This window comes from Panthera uncia, chromosome D4 (genome assembly GCF_023721935.1).
Source record: "Panthera uncia isolate 11264 chromosome D4, Puncia_PCG_1.0, whole genome shotgun sequence".
In the NCBI taxonomy this organism is placed as follows: domain Eukaryota; kingdom Metazoa; phylum Chordata; class Mammalia; order Carnivora; family Felidae; genus Panthera; species Panthera uncia.
This window is the reverse complement of record NC_064807.1, coordinates 55,783,321-55,805,094: the sequence shown is the minus strand read 5'-3', so window position 1 is coordinate 55,805,094 and position 21,774 is coordinate 55,783,321. Positions and strand designations below refer to the sequence as shown.

Here is a 21,774-nt window from a genome sequence, read left to right as displayed (position 1 = left end):
TTATTTTATTTTATTTTATTTTATTTTATTTTATTTTATTTTATTTTTTTAAATTTTTTTTAACGTTTATTTATTTTTGGGACAGAGAAAGACAGAGCATGAACAGGGGAGGGGCAGAGAGAGAGGGAGACACAGAATCGGAAGCAGGCTCCAGGCTCTGAACCATCAGCCCAGAGCCCGACGCGGGGCTCGAACTCACGGACCGTGAGATCGTGACCTGAGCTGAAGTCGGATGCTTAACCGACTGAGCCACCCAGGCGCCCCTGATTTTTTATTTTAAATGTTTATTTATTTTGAGAGAGAGAGTAAGGGAAGGGTAGAGAGAGAGGGAGACAGAGAATCTCAAGCAGGCTCCACACTGTCAGCATGGAGCTCACTGTGGGGCTTGAACTCATGAACCGTGAGCTCATAGCCTGAGCTGAAATCAAGAGCTGGAAGCTTAATCGACTGAGCTACCCAGGTGCCCCAGGCAATTTGATTTTTAAAAACAGTTATGCATCATCAGAGTCTTATACTTGTGGATAAGTCACACGGGACACATAATTTTAGGTCAGACATAAGATGTATCTATGAAACAGTAAGACTATTTTTCTTGTTTGTTTCCTACTTTGTCACGTAAGTCAATAAAAAATGACAAGCCCAAATATGCTTCAAATAATAGCAACTTGTTAGAATGCCAGGTCTGGAGATACCTGTGGTGGGATGGGATCTCACTGGGCCAAGAGAAATGAGATTTGGGTTCTTATCTTTGCCCTTCTTAACTATAGGATTTTAAGCAAGTCATTTAATCTCTTTTAGCTTCAGTTTCCCTCTATAAAACTGGGGTAATTTTTCTCATTATGCTTAGTTAAGAGGGCTGTTGTGAAGCTTGTGGGAGATAATATAAATGTAAGCAATTTGTAAAACTAAAGGTGTTACTGGGGCGCCTGGGTGGCTCAGTCAGTTGAGTGTCTGACTTTAGCTCACATCATGATCTCACAGCTTGTGGGTTCAGGCTGGGCATCAGGCTCTATGCTGATGGTTCTGAGCCTGGAGCCTGCTTTGGATTCTGTTTTTCCCTCTGTCTCTGCCCCTCCTCCACTCACACTATGTCTCTCTCAAAATAAACATTTAAAAAATATTCAAATATAAGGTGTTACTAAGGGTATTACACTAAAGGTACGTTGCCTTAAAGGATATGATTTATTTGGTTGCCAAAATTCTTGTTTGTTACCAAAAAAATTCTTCATTTTTAATCAGTCATTTCTCATTCATTGTTTGTCAAAGAGGTTTGAGTAAATTCATGGGTGTCACAGTCATACTTGATTGTTAAAGAAACCAGGCTATGTGGGGATACCTTGAAATTATGAAGCAACAAGAGGACAACTCAACTCCTCCTTCAGGAAGCCTTGTTAGAGATAATGTGGCTGATCTTGGGGACAATTCAGATAGATTCTGTGACAGAACATTGTTGAATCTCAAGATTGGAAGCTCCCTAGATAGCATCATTTGGCCCCTATCCAATGACTGAATCCTCTTTAAGACCAAGAGGCTGTCTTCTACTTGAATATCTCCAGTGATGGGAAGCTCACTACTTGTCTATCCATCCCATTGCTGGACAACACTCCCTATTAGGAAGTTCTTAGATTAAGCCATTATAAATGATATCAAGCCAAACCCACCTGTAGCCATCCTAGGTTCTATGACATATTCTTAGCCCATGAGACCACAGGCCCCTCCTCACCTTCCACTTTCTCTTCTGACATCACGGTATGACACAATGAGAGTGAGAGAAAAAACAAGTGTACCCAGCGATCTCCCTTTTTCACTGCTTCTACCAAAGTCTTGTCATAAAATGAAAACTTAGGATCAGCCAGTTTGTTGTAGGAGAAGTCGACCTTTTCTGTTTCCTGGAACACAGAAGTCAGAACAAACTTCTTAGTAGCAGCCTGACACTTTACAGAAGATCTATTTGGGGACAGCTTCTGGAACATGATGAGAATTCTTAGGAGGGTGGGAGGAGAAAAGAAAGATAAGTGGAGGAGACTTTGTGCTGGTTTCTAAGGCCTTTGTAGTTCTCATCATTCCCTTGGACCAGGAAAGATCCATCCCATAGGAGACAAGCTGAGCACTGCCTGGCAGACCCTTCTTGCCCCCTTTCTTCCCCAGCTACCCTGAATGATCAGTGGCCATCTTCACGTTCTATTCTTCTTCTTCTTTTTTTAATGTTTATTTTTAAGAGAGAGAGAGAAAGAGAGAGAGAGAGACAGGGAGGGGGAAGGAGAGGAAGAGGGAAAGTACGTGTGCACAGGGGAGGGGCAGAGAGAGGGGAGACAGAGGATCCAAAGCGGGCTCTGTGCTGACAGCAGAGAGCTTCTAAGTCCCAAATCCATGATAACCAAACCTGAAGATATGAGGAGGTAACTGCTCCATATTAATAAATGGTATCGGGAAAAAGTTTTGTCTCTGGCTGTCCTCTGTCTGATTTTGGGGGCTGGGAAGGGAACTGAGTCCTAAGTACAGTGACTATCACTGTGTTGCACTATTTCTATTTAATTCTACAGGGGCTAGAGACAAATACTGCAAGATAGAGGCAAGAGTATATAACAAGGAAGCTTCAGTACATACTTGTTTATCACAGACTTAATTTTGAGCCATTTTACTTGATCTGTCAGCATCTCTGGTTCCTTCCTGCTTCTAACCCTCATGGTCATTGCCCTTACCTCAATCTCTGGACCTAATATTCACTAACATTTTCCTGGTTCCTTTAGATATTGACTCTCATTCTCTATTTTGGCTAGGCTTCTGGTGGCCACCTTGGGTAAACATTTGTTTCTGACTTGATTTGGCCTTGAGCTTCTTTTACCCCATCCTGGAGTGTGATGTTAGTAACAAACTTCTCCAATCCATACCAGGATTCTCAAGGATACTTTTCCAGTTCTTTGTAGTTGTGGTGCTACCTGTGCTAGGCCCCAATATGTCAAGCACAGACACAACTGTCCTGGTTCGTGCTGTGTCAGGGAAAGGGAAGTTTTAGTGAGCTATATTGGCTCTTTTCTATATCACATCTAGAAGGAGTTTTGTCATAGTGGTGTTAAAGTATGGTCAGGTCCAGAGCCAAGCCCCAGACCTGGCCAACCACAGAATTGTAAGCTCTGGGAAGTTTGCGGTTCCAGTAATTTAAGATAATTCATCATATAGTATCTCCTGAGGCTTTTCTAGAGCTGGGCTCTTACACTGGCACACTCTTTGAACTGGAAGCTGGTGAGTGATGTGAGAAAAGCTGAAGAGGTAGGCATGAGGTAGATCCTGCATTGCCATCTTATAGGCAATAGGGAGTCACAGCAATTTTCTGCTGAAAGTGCATAATTAGGGACGCCTGGGTGGCTCAGCGGTTAAGCATCTGACTTCAGCTCAGGTCATGATCTCTTAGTTTGTAAGTTTGAGCCCCACATCAGGCTCTGTGCTAACATCTCAGAACCTGGAGCTGCTTCGGATTCTGTGTCTCCCTCTCTCTCTGAAATAAACATTAAAAAAAAGAGAAAGTGACATAATTAGATTTGTGTCAGATAAAGTCCTCTGGTAGCAGCATGGAAGATATACTGGAACTAGCAAGATGAGAAGCAGGGAGATCAGTCAGATCATTCAGTAATCCACAAGAGAAATGATATAGTAACAATAAATATTAAAATAAGGGGATGGTTTGAATATATAGGGAGCTAGAATTATGCAACATGATATGAGGGGTGACAGAGGGAAAGAGTTAAGAATAATTTTATATTTCTTCATTCACTGTGATAGGATACCTGTCAGGAGGAGGTTTCTGATGGACTAAATTGGAGATACTTGAAGGACTAACAGGTAGTAATGAAAGCAGGCCTATATAGTTTTGAAGTTTAGGTAAGAGATTTGAGTTAGTTTCTAATCTCCTCTTCCAGGCAAGTAATGTTTGAGAATACTGCACCTGGCTGGGTACAGCAGTGAGGCAGGGCTGGCTTGGAGCTGCAGTACAGCATGACCTGAGAAGTAGCATTCATGGATAATTCTGAAATTGAAAGCCAAACAACCAGTTAAAAAAGGTTGAAAGGCAAATCCAGGTACCAGACAAAAGAATGGAAACTGGGGATATCAAGTGAAAGGAAGTGGATTCAGAATGGAAGGTAGAGGTGGCAACTGAAGAAACTCCTGGAGATGCTGTGACATAGCTATAAATAGTTTTTATAAAGTATCTTTAGCCTTGGCCATGGGTGGGAGGGAGCTACAAAGGATTCCTTTGATAGATGTATTTGGAGTTCATCAGTAAGTATGTGGTAGTTAAAGTCATGTAAATACATGAGATTATTCCGGGAGACGATACAGATGGGGAAGAGGTTCAATAATAGAGCCTTGGAGAACATCAGTCCCTATGGCCAAGTTGATGAGAAAAAGCAGACAGGAAGAAAAAACAAGAACAGAGCTATTTAACAGGACCCAATGGACAAGAAAACTTTAAGAAAAAGTGGAGTTTAGGTGTTAAAATCTGCAGAGAAGTTGAGTAAGGACTTAACAGCAAGGCAGTCATTAGTGAGCTTGGCTAGGATAGTTTCAGTGGCTATCATAGGACAGAATCTTATTACAGAGAGTAGGTTGAAGAATTAAAGAAAGGTGAGGAGTTAGAGACCTCTGTAATTGCCTGTTTACTTATATGGCTCCTTCTCAAGTCTGCCAACTCTCTGAAGGTAGGGAAAATGTCTCTTTTGTTTTCCTCCAACCTTTAGCATTTACTCAAAGTCTGACATATGGTTGATACTCAGTAAGTATTTTGGACTGATGGGAGACAGACAATGTCTAGAGGGTAATACAGGAATGGTTCTAAGTGCTTTTTAAAATATGAGTCAAAATAAAATATAAAAATTTATTTTTAGTGGTTACCTCTGGTTAATGGGCTTAGGGTTATTTTAACTAATTTTTTAAACTATTTTATTTTAAGTTAATACTCATTTTTAGAATAGTCTTAGGTTTACAAAAAAATTGGGCAAAAGTACAAGGAGTTCCCATATATTATCTCTCTCTTCTTTCTACTCTGATTTCCTCTATTCACATCTCACATTAGTGTAGTACATTTGTTACAACCGACAAACAAATATTAATACGTTATTATGAACTAAAGTATATAGTTTACAGAATTCTGTACAGTTCTATGGGTTTTGAAACATACATATTGTAATGAATCTACCATGACAGCATCACACAGAATAGTTCCACTGCCCTAAAACTCTCCTGTGTTCCGCTCTACTGCTTCATCTCTCTCTCCACCTCTCACCAAGACCCTGGCAACCACTGATCTTTTTACCGTCTGTACTAATTTGCCTTTTCCAGAATGTCATATAGTTGGAATCATAGTATGTAGCCTTTTCAGATTAGCTTCTTTCACTTAGCAGTATGCATTTTAGGTTCTTCCTTTTGTGTGTGTGGCTTGATAGCTCATTTATTCTTACTGCTGAATAATATTCCATTGTAGGGATGTACTAAGTATTTTTTTTTATAAGGAAGGGAAAATTTGAGCTGAAGGGAAAGAATCACATAAGAAGAATAACTTTCAGATATTAAGAAGGAGCGAATACAGGACTGACTGAGGTTCCTGAAGAAGTAGAAAGGGATGGAATGTAAAATATACAAAGAGACTTGTATTGAAAGAAAACAGGATACCTTTTTTGAGACTGAAGGAAACTAGGTAAAGGTGTGTTCTGAAGTATGTATGGAAAAGGATATTTAGGGGATAGTTTGAATTTTTCTCAGTAAAGTTGAAGGCAATATCATCTGCTGCATATTGGGGACAGAGGGGGATGTAGTAGAAGGCCTGAGGGTGAATTCTAGAATAGCTAACATGCAGAATTAAGTATGACGCTGACCACAAATTAGTAAAAAATTATCCAAATAATATTGGAAGCCTAAAAGAGGTTGGAGTTTCTGAATTTTTAATGAGTTTGTGATCTCCAAAAAGTGCTTGGCACTCTGAGATTAGAACAGAGAAGGATAGATGGCTTGGTTAATTAAAGGTTGAGATTTGGTGAGTGATTAAAGAGAAAAAGGACTAGTAAGGTACTGAGGATATTTATGATCCTGGGTACAGATGGGGGCAAGACAGGAAGGGAAGTAAAGCCATGAGGAATTGACAGACTTGGAGAAAAAGGAGAGCTGAGGGCTTGTGAGTTTTCCAAAGATAAGAAAGCAGGCATATATAGCAGAAGTCAAGTACTAAGAGAGATAGAGAAATAAGGTATGTGACCAGAGATCATGATGAGAGAGTTTACAATTTCAGAGTAGTACAATTCTAGATAGTGACATGGAAAAGGGTGATGAAGATTTTTGGGGTACTACAGGTCATCTGAAAGGCATATTTTTTCTGACATCTGAAAGCATCCATGGTGACCGATCATCCATAAAGTAGCCAGTACCACCCAAGATGATAGTAGGGATTGGGTACAGAGGAAGAATAGGAGCCAATTTTCAAAGTCCTCAGTGAATGAGATGAAGAAGTCAGAAGATGCATAGATGTCAATGACAGGAAGAGTTAAGGAGGAGCATTGCCAGAAGTCATAAGCATCACAGGAGGAAAAATTATAAGAGGAAGAAAAAGTAACGGTTTAAAGTTAGCACAGGATAATGAAGACAATACATTTGGGCTTTTGGTATGCAGAATAGGAGAGATGGAGGAAAAGGGATGTTCTCAGGGAAAGTCAATCAAGGCAGGGAGAAGAAATCATTTTTATGAAGAGATGAGGCAACAGGTAAGCTTGTTTACAAGAGAAAAAAGAGTCCAGTGATCCAGTGGAACACATGTTATGATTAATCAGTAGTGGAAGGAAGAGGTAGGGGAAAGAAACTCCAGAATAACAGTTTATTCCCTATAAGCTATAACTTTGTTTATATTGCCAAAGTCATTTGCAGAGTCTCTAGAAGGGGATTTAAGGGGGGAAAAAGTAGATTTTCTATCCCTTTCCCAATCTCTTTGGATAGATAGGGGTGAGAAAGTAGTTGGGAGCTGGAGTTAGCTATTTGGTATATAAGTCAAGTGACTAAGGGTTTGGAATTAGTTATAGAAGGAAAGGGATAGGGTGAGGAGTATCATAAAGGTAACGGACAAAGCCCTATGAAGGGATGTTTAATATCAAATCTATAAACAAAAGCTGAGATCCAATACTGGAGAAAATAGTCAAAATGAACCAGCTAGAAATAGAAAGAATGAATAGGAAGATATTTTTATAATTGTGTGGGATACAACTATTCAGTATGTTGCAATATAATGTTCCTGAAGCTATAAAGGAAAAAGACTGACATGACAAATTTGATCACATACATTAGAAACTTCTACACAGAAAAAAAAAAAAACTTCTACACAGAAAAAAATATAAACAAAACCCAAAAGACAAAAATGGGGAAAGTAACTGTACTGTATGTGCCAAAGGAAAGGTTGTTATTTTTACTTTATAAAAAGTACTTTCAAGTAAGAAAAAAAGGGCAAAGAATATGAACGGGCAACTGAGAAAATAACTATAAACAGGCAATAAAGTGGGAAGGGGAAATAAGCACATAAAAATGATTCAATCTGATTAGTAATCAGAGAGAGGTAAATAACATGAGATGCCATTTTAACCAATTAAATTTCTAAAGATTAAAAAATTATTAATACTCAGTACTCATAAGGATATGAGAAAAAATAATTATTATATATTTTTGGTGGGATTATAAACTGATGCAATCTATCTAGGAGCAATATGGCAATATTAAACGTGCTAAAAATGTGGCTACCCTTTGACCAATCAGTTTCACTCCCAGGAGTTCGTTCGAAGGAAATAATTATCAGAAGAAGAGACAAAACTGTAAGTACCAGGGTGCTTACCACAGTGCTATTTATAATAATAACAAAATAAAATGGAATAAAAATAGGGGATTGGTTAAATAAATTAAGGTACACTAATACAAATGGATATGCCACTCATTCAAAATGATGATGTGGACCTAAATTTACTGACATGGAAATGGGACTAGAATATAATGTCAAGTGAATAAAAAGGGGGCTGCAAATAGGATACATGCTATGATGCTTCCTCTTTCTTTCCTTTTTCCCTTTGTTCTCTTTCCTCTCTCCCTCCATTCCTTCCATCCATCCATCCATCCATCCGTCTATCATTAGATCTTGATGTATATGTGTGTGCATATACACACATGGAAAACACGTGAAAGAATACACCCCCAAATTTTACATTGGTTTTCTAAAGAAGATTGAACGATTTTCACTTTCTTCTTCATACATTTCTGTATTGATTGGATTTTTTAAAAATGTTTATTCATTTTTGAAAGACAGAGAGAGACAGAGCACAAGCAGGGGTGGGGTGTAGAGAAAAGGGGGACACAGAATCTGAAGCAGGCTCCAGGCTCTGAGCTGTCAGCACAGAGCCCGACGCAGGGCTTGAACTCACGAACCGCGAGATCATGACCTGAGCCAAAGTCGGACGCTCAACCGACTGAGCCACCCAGGCGCCCCTGTATTGATTGGATTTTAAAACAAATTTATTTTGGAGAAAGAGAGCCTGAGTGGGGGAGGGGCACTGAGAGAGGGGGCTCCAAAGAGAGTTCTGCAGTGACAGTAGTGAGCTCGAGTTCTGGGCTCTAACTCACGAACCATGAGATCATGACCTGAGCTGAAGTTGGACGCTCAACCGACTGAGCCACCCAGGCACCCTGACTGGACTTTTTTAATATGAGGAAAGACTATTTTTCAAATAGGAAAAAAGAAAAAAGAAAAAAGAAAGAAAGCTATTTTGATTTTAAAGCACAAACCCAAATCCCCTCAAATAAACATAGGTCATTTATATAATGCTTTCTGATATTATGGGCCAATAAAAGCTTTACTATTTCAGGGGCTAAGGGACTCTCAATTTGTGTCAAAGATGCTGCTGTTTAGCATGGTCTCAGCTCTCACGCATATCACAGGTAACTGTAATCACTCACCTCAGAGACTTCTACTTTCATTCCCTTTTTGTCATAGACATGACCTGTTGATAAGTAAAGAGAGCAGAGACTTGGCAAGGGTTTTAAAGAAATGTTTAAATTATTTTTTTTGCTGTGATAAAATACATATAACATAAAAATTTAACCATTTGTTAGCATACAATTCAGTGTCATTAATCACATTGACAATGTGGTACAATAATCACCATTATAAATTTCCAAAATTTTTTCAGCATTCTAAACAGAAACTCCCCAATTCCTCCCTATCCCTAGCCCCTGTAACCTCCACTTTTTGTCTCTATAAATTTGTCTATTCTAGATATTTCATATAAGTAGAATCATACACTATTTCTTTTTGTGTTTGGCTTATTTCACTTAGTATAAAGTTTTCAAGAATCATCCATGTTGTAGCATGTGTCAGAACCTCATTACTTTTTATGACTTAGTAATATTGCTTTGAATGGATATACCACAATTTGTTTATCCATTCATCTGTTGACGGACACATGGTTGTTTTTACCTTTGGGCTATTGGTGAATAATGCTGCAATGAATGCCAGCATATATCTATCTGTTTGAATCCCTGTTTTCCATCTTTTGAGGGGAATATACCTAGGAATAGATTTATGGGGTCATATCGTAATTTAAAGGAAGGTTAACAGCTTATTGCTTCTGATTCTATCATCCCAGACTTCCCATCAAGCTTCCTTGAATCTCCTCAGGCCACCCAGCCCTTAGTGTCCCAGTAAGCTCCACTCCCCAATCTAATGGTAAGAGGTCATTTGCTTGGGCCCCAACTCTTCTCCCTTAAGTGTGAGGTGAGGCTGGAAGTTAGTCACTGGATGTGGGAAAGACCTTCTATTTCATGAAGCCCTCCAGTCAGAAAAGTTACCTAGAAGAAATATGAAAATAGTGCAAGAATGTTTAGGATTCTTGGCTAGCAGATAGTATAAACAAAATAGCAGTGGAAGAGTCTTATGTCAAGCATAGAAACAACCATGGCCCTTTTGGGACACCTGGGTGGCTCAGTCGGTTAAGCCTCTGACTCTTCATAGTTTGTGGGTTCAAGCCCCACATAGTTTGTGGGGTCTTCAGAAGGTGGGGCCTGCTTAGAATTCTCGCTCTCTCTCCCTCTCTCTGCCTCTCCCCCACTCATTATCTCTCTCAAAAGTAAATAAACATTAAAAAATAATTAGAAAAAAAAAAAGAAGAAGAAACACCCATGGCCCTTTCAACCTTACCCAGTGTATCATCAGATCTTATAATGAGACAGAGAATTAAGATCTTTACCCAAATCAACTCATCTAAAAATAGGCTTTCAGAGTTTATACATAGGAAAAGTTGTTTGGCAGGGATAATAGGAAATAGTAGCTTTTTAAAAAAATCTTAATCTTAAATTTTAATCTTAAATTTTTAATTATTTTTTAATTGAGGTGAAAGGCATATGACATACAATTAACCATTTTAAAGTGTACAATTCAGAGGCAGGTAGTGCATTTACAATGTTGTATACTACACATCTCTCTAGTTTCAAAGCTTTTTCATCACCCCAGAGTAGAAATGCTCTACCTTTTTAGATGTGATTGCCTTCCTCAGCTAGTTAGTGCATTGGGCATGAATGTTCACATACCCGAGGACTTAACCCTGTCACAAAAATAAGTTTAGGCTTAAGGCATGAAATGGATGAGGAATTGGGCATTGGGGACCCTGCCCAACCAACTTGACTATCCTTTGATGGCTTCTCTCAAGACTGCTTATTGGTCTGAGGGGGAATCAGGAGATTAGCAGCTTCAACAATATGCTGGTTTCTCTGTGTGATTTAATATGAGAGTGAACTGACCCTCTCAAGACATTGGGAATTCCTTGAGGACAGAGATTAAGTCTTGTACATCTTGGTATTTCCAATGTCCAACACAATGGATTACCTCTATAAGGTGTGAAATAAATGCTTTTTGGTAAGCAACTGAATGGAGTAGGTGATCTTTGTTTAATGAGTAAAGAAGGTTGTGAGAATAAGAGATAAATGTGAATTTCAGAGGTATATAGAATTAGAGGCAGATTATTCTTGAAAACAATCTGCAAAGTAGAATTTCCCCAGGACTCAGGGAAAGCAGGAAGACATGCATACCATAGAACATCCCATTAATAGAACACTTATTGAAAACCATGATGTTCTGAGTCAGGGTTCCTGTTTTGTCAGAGAACACGTATTTGACCTGGCCAAGCTCCTCATTAAGGGTGGTGGTGCGAGCCTGTGCTGGTGAGTTCTTTGGTGCATAAAACATCTTCTGATCCCAGTTGATATAGCAACTGTTGCCCAATCTTATTATCTCAACACTATGGAGAAAGCAAGAAAAGAAGCGTCCTGGGTTAGAACATATCAAATACATAATCCTGGTTTCCTTCTTAATAGGTCAGGGCCAGCATCTGAAAATCAGAATATCCTCCTTGGGAACCTACCATGGATTTTGAAGGACATTCCCACCAGCCAACCCAATGTAAATCTGATCTCGACCATTTTCACTCAGTGCTTTACCATCTGGATCCGGATATACTTCATTAATTTTGCTGAGGCATAACCCCCTTTCATTTTTTCTTTTTCCAAAACATATCCAGGAAAAATAAAAAGTTTTGAACTTTTGCAGTAATGCAAGGCCTGGTAGAATTATGAACTACCTAATAAAAGGCTGTTTAGGTTTAATTAGAGGATTACTGTGGCTGTCATGTAAATCCACTGGCAAGGAAGAGAAACTTAAACACTCAGAAACTTGTTTCAGAAGAAGGGAAGGATCTGTGAAAATCAGAAACAGGTCATAGAAGCTGACCTGATAAAATTCCTGGCAGGGGCAATCTGCCTGTGGGGTAGCTTCTCCCCCTAATAGTGTCCTCTTCACTTTACCTGAATTTTCCCTATTGCCTTTATCACATTCCTCTTCTGTTCCAAATAATTCATATTATAGATTCTTTATGGTTAACAAGCATCTTCATTTTAAAATAGTTAAGATTTTTAATGGGCCTCCTTCCTATCACCATTTGTGCTTAATGTGTGTTAGTTTTGGTCACTTCTAAAAGACAACTGCATTGAGCAACATGTTTGTTTGTTTGTTTAATTTCAGGTGAGGCAGGAGTGCTCTAGCCCACATTACTGACTCTACAGGTCCTCAAGCACTGAATCTTGATCCCTCCCTTCCTTTGCCATACCAACCAACATAGCTATTTCTCTAAACCCAAACATTTAATCATATCATTTCTTTCCTTAGAAAAATCTTTGCTGCCTTTAGGATAAAATCCAAACTCCTTGGGAGTCACCTGCATGGCTCAGTCGGTTAAGTGTCCAACTTTGGCTCAGGTCATGATCCCACAGTTCATAAGTTCGAGCCCCACATCAGGCTCTACTTTGACAGCCTTTTGGGGGGGGGGTTGTATATCATTTTATTTTTATTTTTTTAATTTTACTTTTTATTTTTTAAAATTTACATCCAAATTAGTTAGCATATAGTGCAACAATGATTTCAGGAGTAGATTCCCTAGTGCCTCTTACCCATTTAGCCCATCCTCCCTCCCACAACCCCTCTAGTAACCTTCAGTTTGTTCTCCATATTTGAGTCTCTTCTGTTTTGTCCCCCTTCCTGTTTTTATATTATTTTTGTTTCCTTCCCCTTATGTTCATCTGTTTGGTCTCTTAAAGTCCTCATATGAGTGAAGGCATAGGATTTTTGTCTTTCTCTGACTAATTTCACTTAGCATAATACCCTCCAGTTCCATGTAGTTGCAAGTGGCAAGATTTCCTTCTTTTTGATTGCCGAGCAATACTCCATTGTGTATATATACCACATTTTTTTTATCCATTCATCCATCGATGGATATTTGGGCTCTTTCCATACTCTGGCTATTGTTGATAGTGCTGCTATAAACATGGGGGTGCATGTGTCCCTTCGAAACAGCACACCTGTATCCTGTGGATAAAGGCCTAGTAGTGCAATTGCTGGGCTGTAGGGTAGTTCTATTTTTAGTTTTTTGAGGAACCTCCATACTGTTTTCCAGAGTGGCTGCACCAGCTTGCATTCCCACCAGCAGTGCAAAAGAGATCCTCTTTCTCCGCATCCTTGCCAACATCTGTTGTTGCCTGAGTTGTTAATGTTAGCCTTTCGGACAGGTGTGAGGTGGTATCTCATTGTGTTTTTGATTTATATTTCCCTGATGATGAGTGATGCGGAGCATTTTTTCATGTGTCGGTTGGCCATCTGGATGTCTTCTTTGGAGAAGTGTCTATTCATGTCTTTTGCCCATTTCTTCACTGGATGATTTGTTTTTTGGATGTTGAGTTTGAGAAGTTCTTTATAGATTTTGGATACTAACCCTTTATCTGATATGTCATTTGCAAATATTGTCTCCCATTCTGTCGGTTGCCTTTTAGTTTTGCTGATTGTTTCCTTCGCTGTGCAGAAGCTTTTTATTTTGATGAGGTCCCAGTAGTTCATTTTCTACTTTGACAGCTTGAAGCTTGGAGCCTGGAGCCTGCTTCAGATTCTGTGTGCCTCTCTGTCCCCTCCCATGCTTGTGCACTCGCTTTCCCTCTCTCTCAAAAGTAAATAAACAAACATTAAAAAAACATCCAAAATCCTTAGCCTGACATTTAAGGCTCTCCTGGATAGGATACTGAATTATCATCCAACACTTTAGCCTAGGCTACTCATTGTTCTATGACCACACCAAACCTTTGCACATGCTGATCTTTCTGTTTGCAATATTGTTTTGCTATTTTCTGCATGATGAATTCCACTCTTCTCTCAAATACCAGTTTGAGTGTTACTTTTTCTGTAATCCCCCAAGCCTCTCCAGGTAGAACCAACCTGTTCCTTTTCCAGTCTCCCATAGCACTCCCTATATATTTCTCTTACATCATTTTCCATATTGTACCATAATTACTTAAGTATCTGTTTCCACAGCTATGTTGTAAGCTTATCTACAGAAAGAGCTGTCTTATGATTTATGGTTCTATTTCTAGCACCTAGTATAGTGCTTGGCACATAGTAGGTGCTGTGCTCAATAAATATTAAATTAATAAGATAATTTAGTCATGCAGGGTGCTTTTCAGGTTGGAATGTCACAGTGCAGGGTTTAGGAAACCTGGAAAGAAGGATATAAAAACATGTTTGGATGTGTGTATGTGAAAGGGAATGATGAAAATAGAAAAAGGAGCTCAAAGGCTTATTTGACCCATTTCAAATTTTTGTCCATGAAAAGGCAAAGGAAACATCCTTCTTTTCTTTTACAACTTTTAGAACCCAGAACTTAGGTCATAATTACATCTATAATACCATTTGCCACATTGTTTCTGGGGGAAAACAAATGTGAGTTCTGATTAACTGATTTACAAATGTATGTTTGACCCTATGTTATTGATTAACTAGGGGCTGCCTGACTTATGCTTCAGCATCACCAAATTTGTGTGCATTTTTTCAATTATTGCATGTGTTTCTATGTCTTATTTAGTTACATTATAAGCTATTTGAGGGCAGGGATGGTTTTCTCTTTGTGTAACTCATAGTATCTAGTACAGTATTCTGGATATGGAAAGCACTAATACAATCTCTAGACATTTCTCAGACTGTTTTGTACATTGGCACTGTGGAAAGTAAAGAGTTAAAGAGCATACAGTCTATGCTTCCCAAACATTTACACTCTAGTTGGGGAGTTAAGCAGGATGTATAAAGTCAGCTCCTCCCCCTATGACACAAAGTGGTCAAAGAAGCTCACCTGACATAAAGGGAAATGGGCACCATAGTGTTAAGAATAATGAAGTAGGACCAGAATACGAGGATGGCAGAGACAGCTGATGAAGGGACATATTCTTTCCATGGCAGATAATTCTGGAAGTAGTAGCCTTTTTTGTTTTCCCAAATGCCATGCCCAATTGCTAGGATAAAGCACATGCTGCCTAAAAACAGGAAAATCTGGAAATCAGAAACAGAATTAAATTAACATGTTATCTAAGGCATGTGCTGCTTCATGTCTACTTTTGGACATTTAGCTCTCAACAAAGCTTCTCTCTTTTCCTGGAGGGCAGGGGCATCCTGTAGTTCACAAGCTCTAGGCAGTAGTACAGGACAGAAAAGAAAGCCCAGCACGAGCCATCCTTGGAATCTTTTTTTCCTTTCAAATTTTTATTTAGATTCTAGTTAGTTAACATGCAGTGCAATGTTGGTTTCAGGAATAGAACACAGTGATTCATCACTTACATACAACACCCTGTGCTCATCATAACAAGTGCCCTCCTTAATACCCATCACCCATCTAGCCCATCCCCCCCCCCACCTCCCTCCATCAACCCTTAGTCTGATCTCTATTATTTAGAGTCTCTTATGGTTTGTTTCCCTATCTCCACACCCCCCCTACAAATGTCAACATCTGTTTTGTTTCTTAAATTCCACATGTGAGTGAAATCATATGGTATTTTGTCTTTCTCTGACTGATTTATTTCATTTAGCATAATGCACTTTGGCTCTATTCATATTGCTGCAAATGGCAAGATTTCATTCTTTTTGATTGTGGAGTAATATTCCACTATATATAAATATATATATATATATATATATATATATATATATATATTACATATATATTATATATACATATATTCTACATCTTTTTTTAAACAAGTTTTATACAATTTCTTTATACTTTCAATAATTTTTATGTTATACAAACTGTTCAGGAACACGTGCTTAAAAAAATGTTTCCATCGCATTCTACGAATCTAGTATACATAGTTTTAGCTCTAAAATACAATTATACCACACCAAAAGTAAAATTATAGGTAGTCTTACTAATGAACAAAGATGCAAAAATGTTAAATAATTAGTAGCAAATTAGATTCTGCAGTATATGAAGAGATGAATATCTTTTGTCTAATTAGGTTTATCACAGGAATATAAAGATACATTAGCTTTACAGAATCTAAGAATAAGATTCAGTACTATTAACAGATTAAAGTTGCATAAAAGTGATCATCTCAAAAGATGACCAAATAAAAATTCCACATCTATAAATACCCTTAGTAAGTTAGGAATATATCTTTTTTTAAATTTAACTTTATTTTTTATTTTTTAAAATTTACATCCAAATTAGTTAGTATACAGTGAAGCAAGTTAGGAATATATCTTTTTTTATTTTTTTATTTTATTTTTATTTTATTTTTTTAAAGTTTATTTATTTTTGAGACCGAGAGAGACAGAGCATGAACGGGGGAGGGGCAGAGAGAGATAGGGAGACACAGAATCAGAAGCAGGCTCCAGGCTCTGAGCCATCTGCCCAGAGCCCGACGCGGGGCTCGAACTCACGGACCGCGAGATCGTGACCTGAGCTGAAATCGGACGCTTAACCGACTGAGCCACCCAGGCACCCTGGAATATATCTTGATAAAAGTGAGCTACCAGACTCTATGGCAAACTTCATATTTTATGGTAAAACATTAAATGTAATCCCATTCAAGTCAGAAAAAAAAATTGATAGTATCAACATTGTACTAGAGGTGCTAAGCAATGCAGTAAGAAAAACTGCAGTATAAATTTTGAAATGGCATAGAAAAATGGTCATTACTTATATCACTTCTTTTTTTATCCACTTATCAGCTGATGGACATTTGGGGTCTTTCCACAGTTGGGCTTTGTTGATAATGCTATGGACATCAGAGTGCATGTACCCTTCTGAATATGTATTTTTGTATCCATTGGGCATCCTTGGGATTTGAAGTGAGCTAAAAGTTATTAAAATACATTAAATACTAATTAAGTGCCAGGATTTGTGCTCAGTACTCTCTCTATATTATTTATTTTAATATTTAAATATTTTATATTTATAAATGTTTTAATAATAGATGAGGAATTTGACATTAAGAGTAGAAAAGTATTTTGCCTAAAGTCACTTAGCTACTAACTAGGAGAGACATGTTTTTTGTTTTTTTGTGTTCAAGTTTATTTATCTTTTTTTAGTAATCTCTACACCCAACATGAGGCTTGAACTCATGACTCCAAGGTCAAGAATTACATGCTCCTCCAACTGAGCCAGCCAGGTGCCCAGAGAGACAGGTTTTGAACCAGTTCCAGAACCGGAGCTTTCAATCACTCCATTATTGAAGTGAGGTCACTGATGGGCAAGTCTTTGAAGACAAGGATGTAAAAGGCAGAAGGGGCAGGTATAATTGAGACCATTCTCAGAAAATAAGATTTTAAAAAGCTTTTTATTATGAAAAATTTCAAACACTTATTAAGTTATATAAGTAGTATAATGAACCCCCATGTGCCCATCACCCAGCTTCAACAACTATCAATTCAGGGCCAGTCTTATTACACCTAAAACTCCTCTTCCCCTTTTAAGCAAATTGCCCACATTATATAATTTTATCTGTAAACTGTTTATAATTTTTTTTATTGTTTATTTATTTTTGAAAGAGAGAGAGAGAGAGAGAGAGAGAGAGAGCACGCACAGGGGAGGGGCAGAGAGAAAGAGAGGGAGACACAGAATCCAAAGCCAGCTCCAGGCTCTGAGCTGTCAGCACAGAGCCTGACGCGGGGCTCAAACTCACAAACCGTGAGATCATGACCTGAGCTGGAGTCGGCTGCTTAACCCAGGGCCACCCAGGCACCCCTGCAATTTCTTCTTCTAAGAATAGTAATAAGAATTTTTCAAAAGTTATTTTATCTTCCCTGAATTATAATGTCTATTCCAGGGTCAGTTATTTTATTTGTTCACCCTCTTCCTCCTCTTGTGTGTTCCTGTTTTCCCTCTAGTACACTTAAAAGTATGAGGAGAAGAGTAGTTTAATCATTATAGGTTGGTTTTGTTTCCTTTGGTTAATTTTGTTTCCCCAATAGGCCACTCTCCTGAATGGGAACATGGAAGCACAAGTTCTGTGTAGGTAGGTAGTATGTGTTATTTGATGGGCCTCACCCTCAGGTACACAAGGAACATGAAAACACATTTGAATCCCTTAAAATTGAAATAAAGTGGGTTTTACTCTGAAGTGATGAGACCCACATCAGAAGCCCTAGCCTTGGGGCGCCTGGGTGGCCCAGTTGGTTAAGCGGTCGACTTCGGCTCAGGTCATGATCTCGTAGTCTGTGAGTTCGAGCCCCGCGTTGGGCTCTGTGCTGACAGCTCAGAGCCTGGAGCCTGTTTCAGATTCTGTGTCTCCCTCTCTCTGACCCTCCCCTGTTCATGCTCTGTCTCTCCCTGTCTCAAAAATAAATAAAACGTTAAAAAAATTAAAAAAAAAAAAAGAAGCCCTAGCCTTCTGAGATAATTTTTACATTTCTTTAGAAAGCAGTTCCCTTCTGAGACTGGAAGGCAAATACACTTGTTATTACTATATGTATGCTATACAGGTGGCAGGATGGTATAGGGGCCAATTACTGCCCATGTTGTTTTATGGACAGTTTTTAAATTAATTATCTTGACCATTATTCCATATACCACCCCTACTTTTCATACCTGCTAATGTTAGCTTGGAGCTATGATTGAGCTCTACCAGAAAGAATGCATTTGCACTGAAGCTTTCACTACCCTGGTTTGTCTATCAATATAATCTAGGGGCACCTGGGTGGCTCAGTTGGTTAAACATCTGACTGTTGGTTTTGGCTCAGGCCATGATCTCACATTCCTTGAGTTTCAGCTCCACATGGGGCTCTGTGCTGTCAGCACATAGTCTGCTTGGGATTCTGTGTTTCCCTCTCTCTCTGCCCCTCCCCTGCTCACTCTCTCAAAATAAATAAATAAACATTAAAAAGTATATAATCTATCCGCTTTCTGCCTTCTAAAAACTCATCAACATCTTGGGTCTACTGATGGTTCATCCTCTGCCAGGGCTGTTACACATTTATTCCCTGTTTGTACTTCTTTATAGTCATTTCAAGAAGCTTCTCAATGCTCTTAAACTTGATGCCCAAAAGTGAATACAGTACCTCAGACAACATTTCACACTTTCTGAAGGAAAGATTGCCATGAATGACCATTCAAATATAGGCATTTATAGCAGCTACTCTACCAGCTCAGCTGCCCCAGCATTTACACTGACCCTCTGTTGCCTCTATCTTGTGAGAACCTAAGCAGAGAACTACATTTTCTCTCTGGAGACCCCCCACTGCAGATACCTCTATGGTCCTTCTCTAATCTGCACGGGGGTTCTCTAGGCCTGCTATTCAACTATCATCCTAGGACTTCTTTTCACCCGCTTCCATGTTTCCTGGCTTCCTTATCTTCTTTCTTAGTTTACTTTCTTGGTTTGCTTGAGTATACACAATAGGAGTTTCCTAAGAGATTATACAGGATGAATACATTTTTTGAATCTTTATACATATGGATATTTCTTTATACTTGAATTTTATTAACAGTTTTACTAGATTTAGAATTATAGGCTGCAAACAATTTTCTGGCACACATTTGAAGGCATTAATATTTACCTTCTGCTGTTGCTGCTGAGGAGGCCAATGCTATTCTGGTTTTTGATCCTGGTATATGATCTTTTATTCCTCACTAGAAGCTTGTGGGATTTTCTTTTTTTGTAATTTATTATTTTTTTAAATTTAATTTCAAGTTAGTTAACATAAAGTGTAGTCTTGGTTTCAGAAGTAGAACCCAGTGATTTATCACTTCCATATGAGCACCCAGTGCTCATTCCAACAAGTGCCCTCCTCAATGCCCATCACCCATTTAGCCCATCTCCTACCCACCTCTCCTTCAGCAGCCCTCAGTTTGTTCTCTGTATTTAAGAGTCTTTTATGGTTTACCTCCCTGTTTTATCTTATTTTTCCTTCCTTTCCCCTATGTTCATCTATTGCATTTCTTAAATTCCACATATGAATGAAACTATATGATAATTGTCTTTCTCTGACTGGCTTATTTCACTTAGCATAATATGCTCTAGTTTCATCCATATTGTTGCAAATAGCAAGACTTCATTCTTTTTGATCGCTAAGTAATATTCCATTCCATCTATCTATCTATCTATCTCTATCTTTATCTCTATCTCTATCTCTATCTCTATCTACCACATTTTCTTTATTCATCAGTCAATGGACATTTGGGCTCTTCCCATAATTTGGAGATTTTATTTTTAATTTTATAATTTTTTTGGTATGTGGTCAGTCTGCCTTGTTAAGCAGGACTTCTCATGTATTTTCATTTTGCCTTCCCAGGGAGGCAGCAAGTATAGCAGAAAGAGCATTGATTTTGAAAAGTTATGCCTAGATGGATAGATGAGATGATTAAATAAAATTACATATGTAAAACATCTGACACATATTGATGCACTGCCCCCTTTATACACTTGAGGGCTGCACCCAGATCTTATACATCCTTGTGATTCTCACAACATCTGGCACATACTGGGCACATGATAGATTTTCAATAACTACAAGTTGATGACTTAATGAGTCATAAACCTGTCTTTGCTGTTATTTTTCTGTAGGATTTTATTTATGATATTTATCTTTACTGTCTCAATTTGCATATTTGTCAAATGGACTTGCTTATTGTCATGGATGTAGTGAGGCTACAGTTAAGTGAATAATAAATATTCTAAAAAGTTAACATCACTCTAACAGATGTCAAGTATTATGACTGACCTTCAGAGAGGTAAACAAGTAGGTGAAACTTCCTAGGCATATGGGAGACATCTTGCTTTGAAAACAAGCCCAGGCTAAATGACCTAACTTAGTGCCTAATGATAGATGTTCCTAACACAGTCAGCAGCATATTTGCCCATGTCACCTTCCTGAATTTTCAAATGTGACTGTCTTCCTCATTAAGAAACCAGGAAATGTCACTTTATTTCTACTGCTAAAAGCTATGCAGATAGTAGTAGAAAGAAAGATAGTGGATACTAGCTTCTGGTCTCAAAGCTGAATGAACTTTCCTAATTTTCTAAAACCCCATTTACTAAATCCAAAGGATTTAGGAAAAGAACTGCAGTATTTCCCATAATAAATAATGGAGAAGAGGCAGTTTATAATTCAGATATTGGTGAGAAATACACAGAAACAAAAGGCATTTTTGAATTTTGAGAGTCTAAGCAATAGAGTAAAAATAAAAAGTCATAGAATTAAGTACAGGCAGCACTGAAATTGCTCAGTCATGCAAAGAAAATGTATAAGTAAAGAAATAAATGTCTATATCTAACAAGAATAAGGACAACCTGTATAGGATAGCAGGGAAATTAGTCTTCAGTTTAAACTTCTGTTATCAAAGCTATTATTATCTGTCGAGTGCTTTTCCAATTTCATTTCTCAGCAACAGGATCTTTATTTTTCAACTGGTATCTTACAGAACAGACAAATGTGAAGCTGTTCTTTTTGAAGTGAGAATATCAGAATGAGGGAGCCAGAACAAAACTCACTTGATCTCAATTCCCCCTGCAGCAGACTCCTCTAAGGAAACAGTTTGAAAATCATCAGTTTAAGTAAGGTGTTCTATTAGTTCAAGTAAAGTTTTATTATAGTATCCATGAGTAAAATAGGTTATGGGAAAATAAAAATTGTGTCAATTTCTAAAGCAGGGTTCTTGATCTGTTCCAGTACCATTAATCAAAGCATCAAATCTTAAACGAAGTGTGATCATCCTCTCTAACAGGTATAGAGAACAGACTCCTTTGTCAATTGGCTCTATTCTTTTTTGCTTCTGACATTAGTAAATGGCATACTAAAACTGTTTGAGTCTTTCAAACAACTAAATTCTAAGTTGGAAATGCCAGCTGCTGCTATGGAAGGAAGAAAAACATGTCTACTTGTAAAGAAGTTGAAAAATG

General features: G+C 38.2%; 1 protein-coding gene across 2 annotated transcripts in view; it reads right to left on the bottom strand.

The window, feature by feature from the left end:
- LOC125919259 (phospholipid-transporting ATPase FetA-like) overlaps nt 1-21,774 on the bottom strand; it is a 103,014-nt gene that overhangs the window by 20,614 nt on the left and 60,626 nt on the right. For both annotated transcript variants that reach the window (XM_049625868.1, XM_049625861.1), the window contains exons 13-16: nt 14,733-14,929; nt 11,101-11,309; nt 8,974-9,017; nt 1,724-1,889 (exon numbers count right to left, since the gene is read on the bottom strand). In XM_049625868.1, coding sequence (XP_049481825.1) covers nt 1,724-1,889; nt 8,974-9,017; nt 11,101-11,309; nt 14,733-14,929 — 616 coding nt within the window. The remainder of the gene's footprint in view (nt 1-1,723; nt 1,890-8,973; nt 9,018-11,100; nt 11,310-14,732; nt 14,930-21,774) is intronic.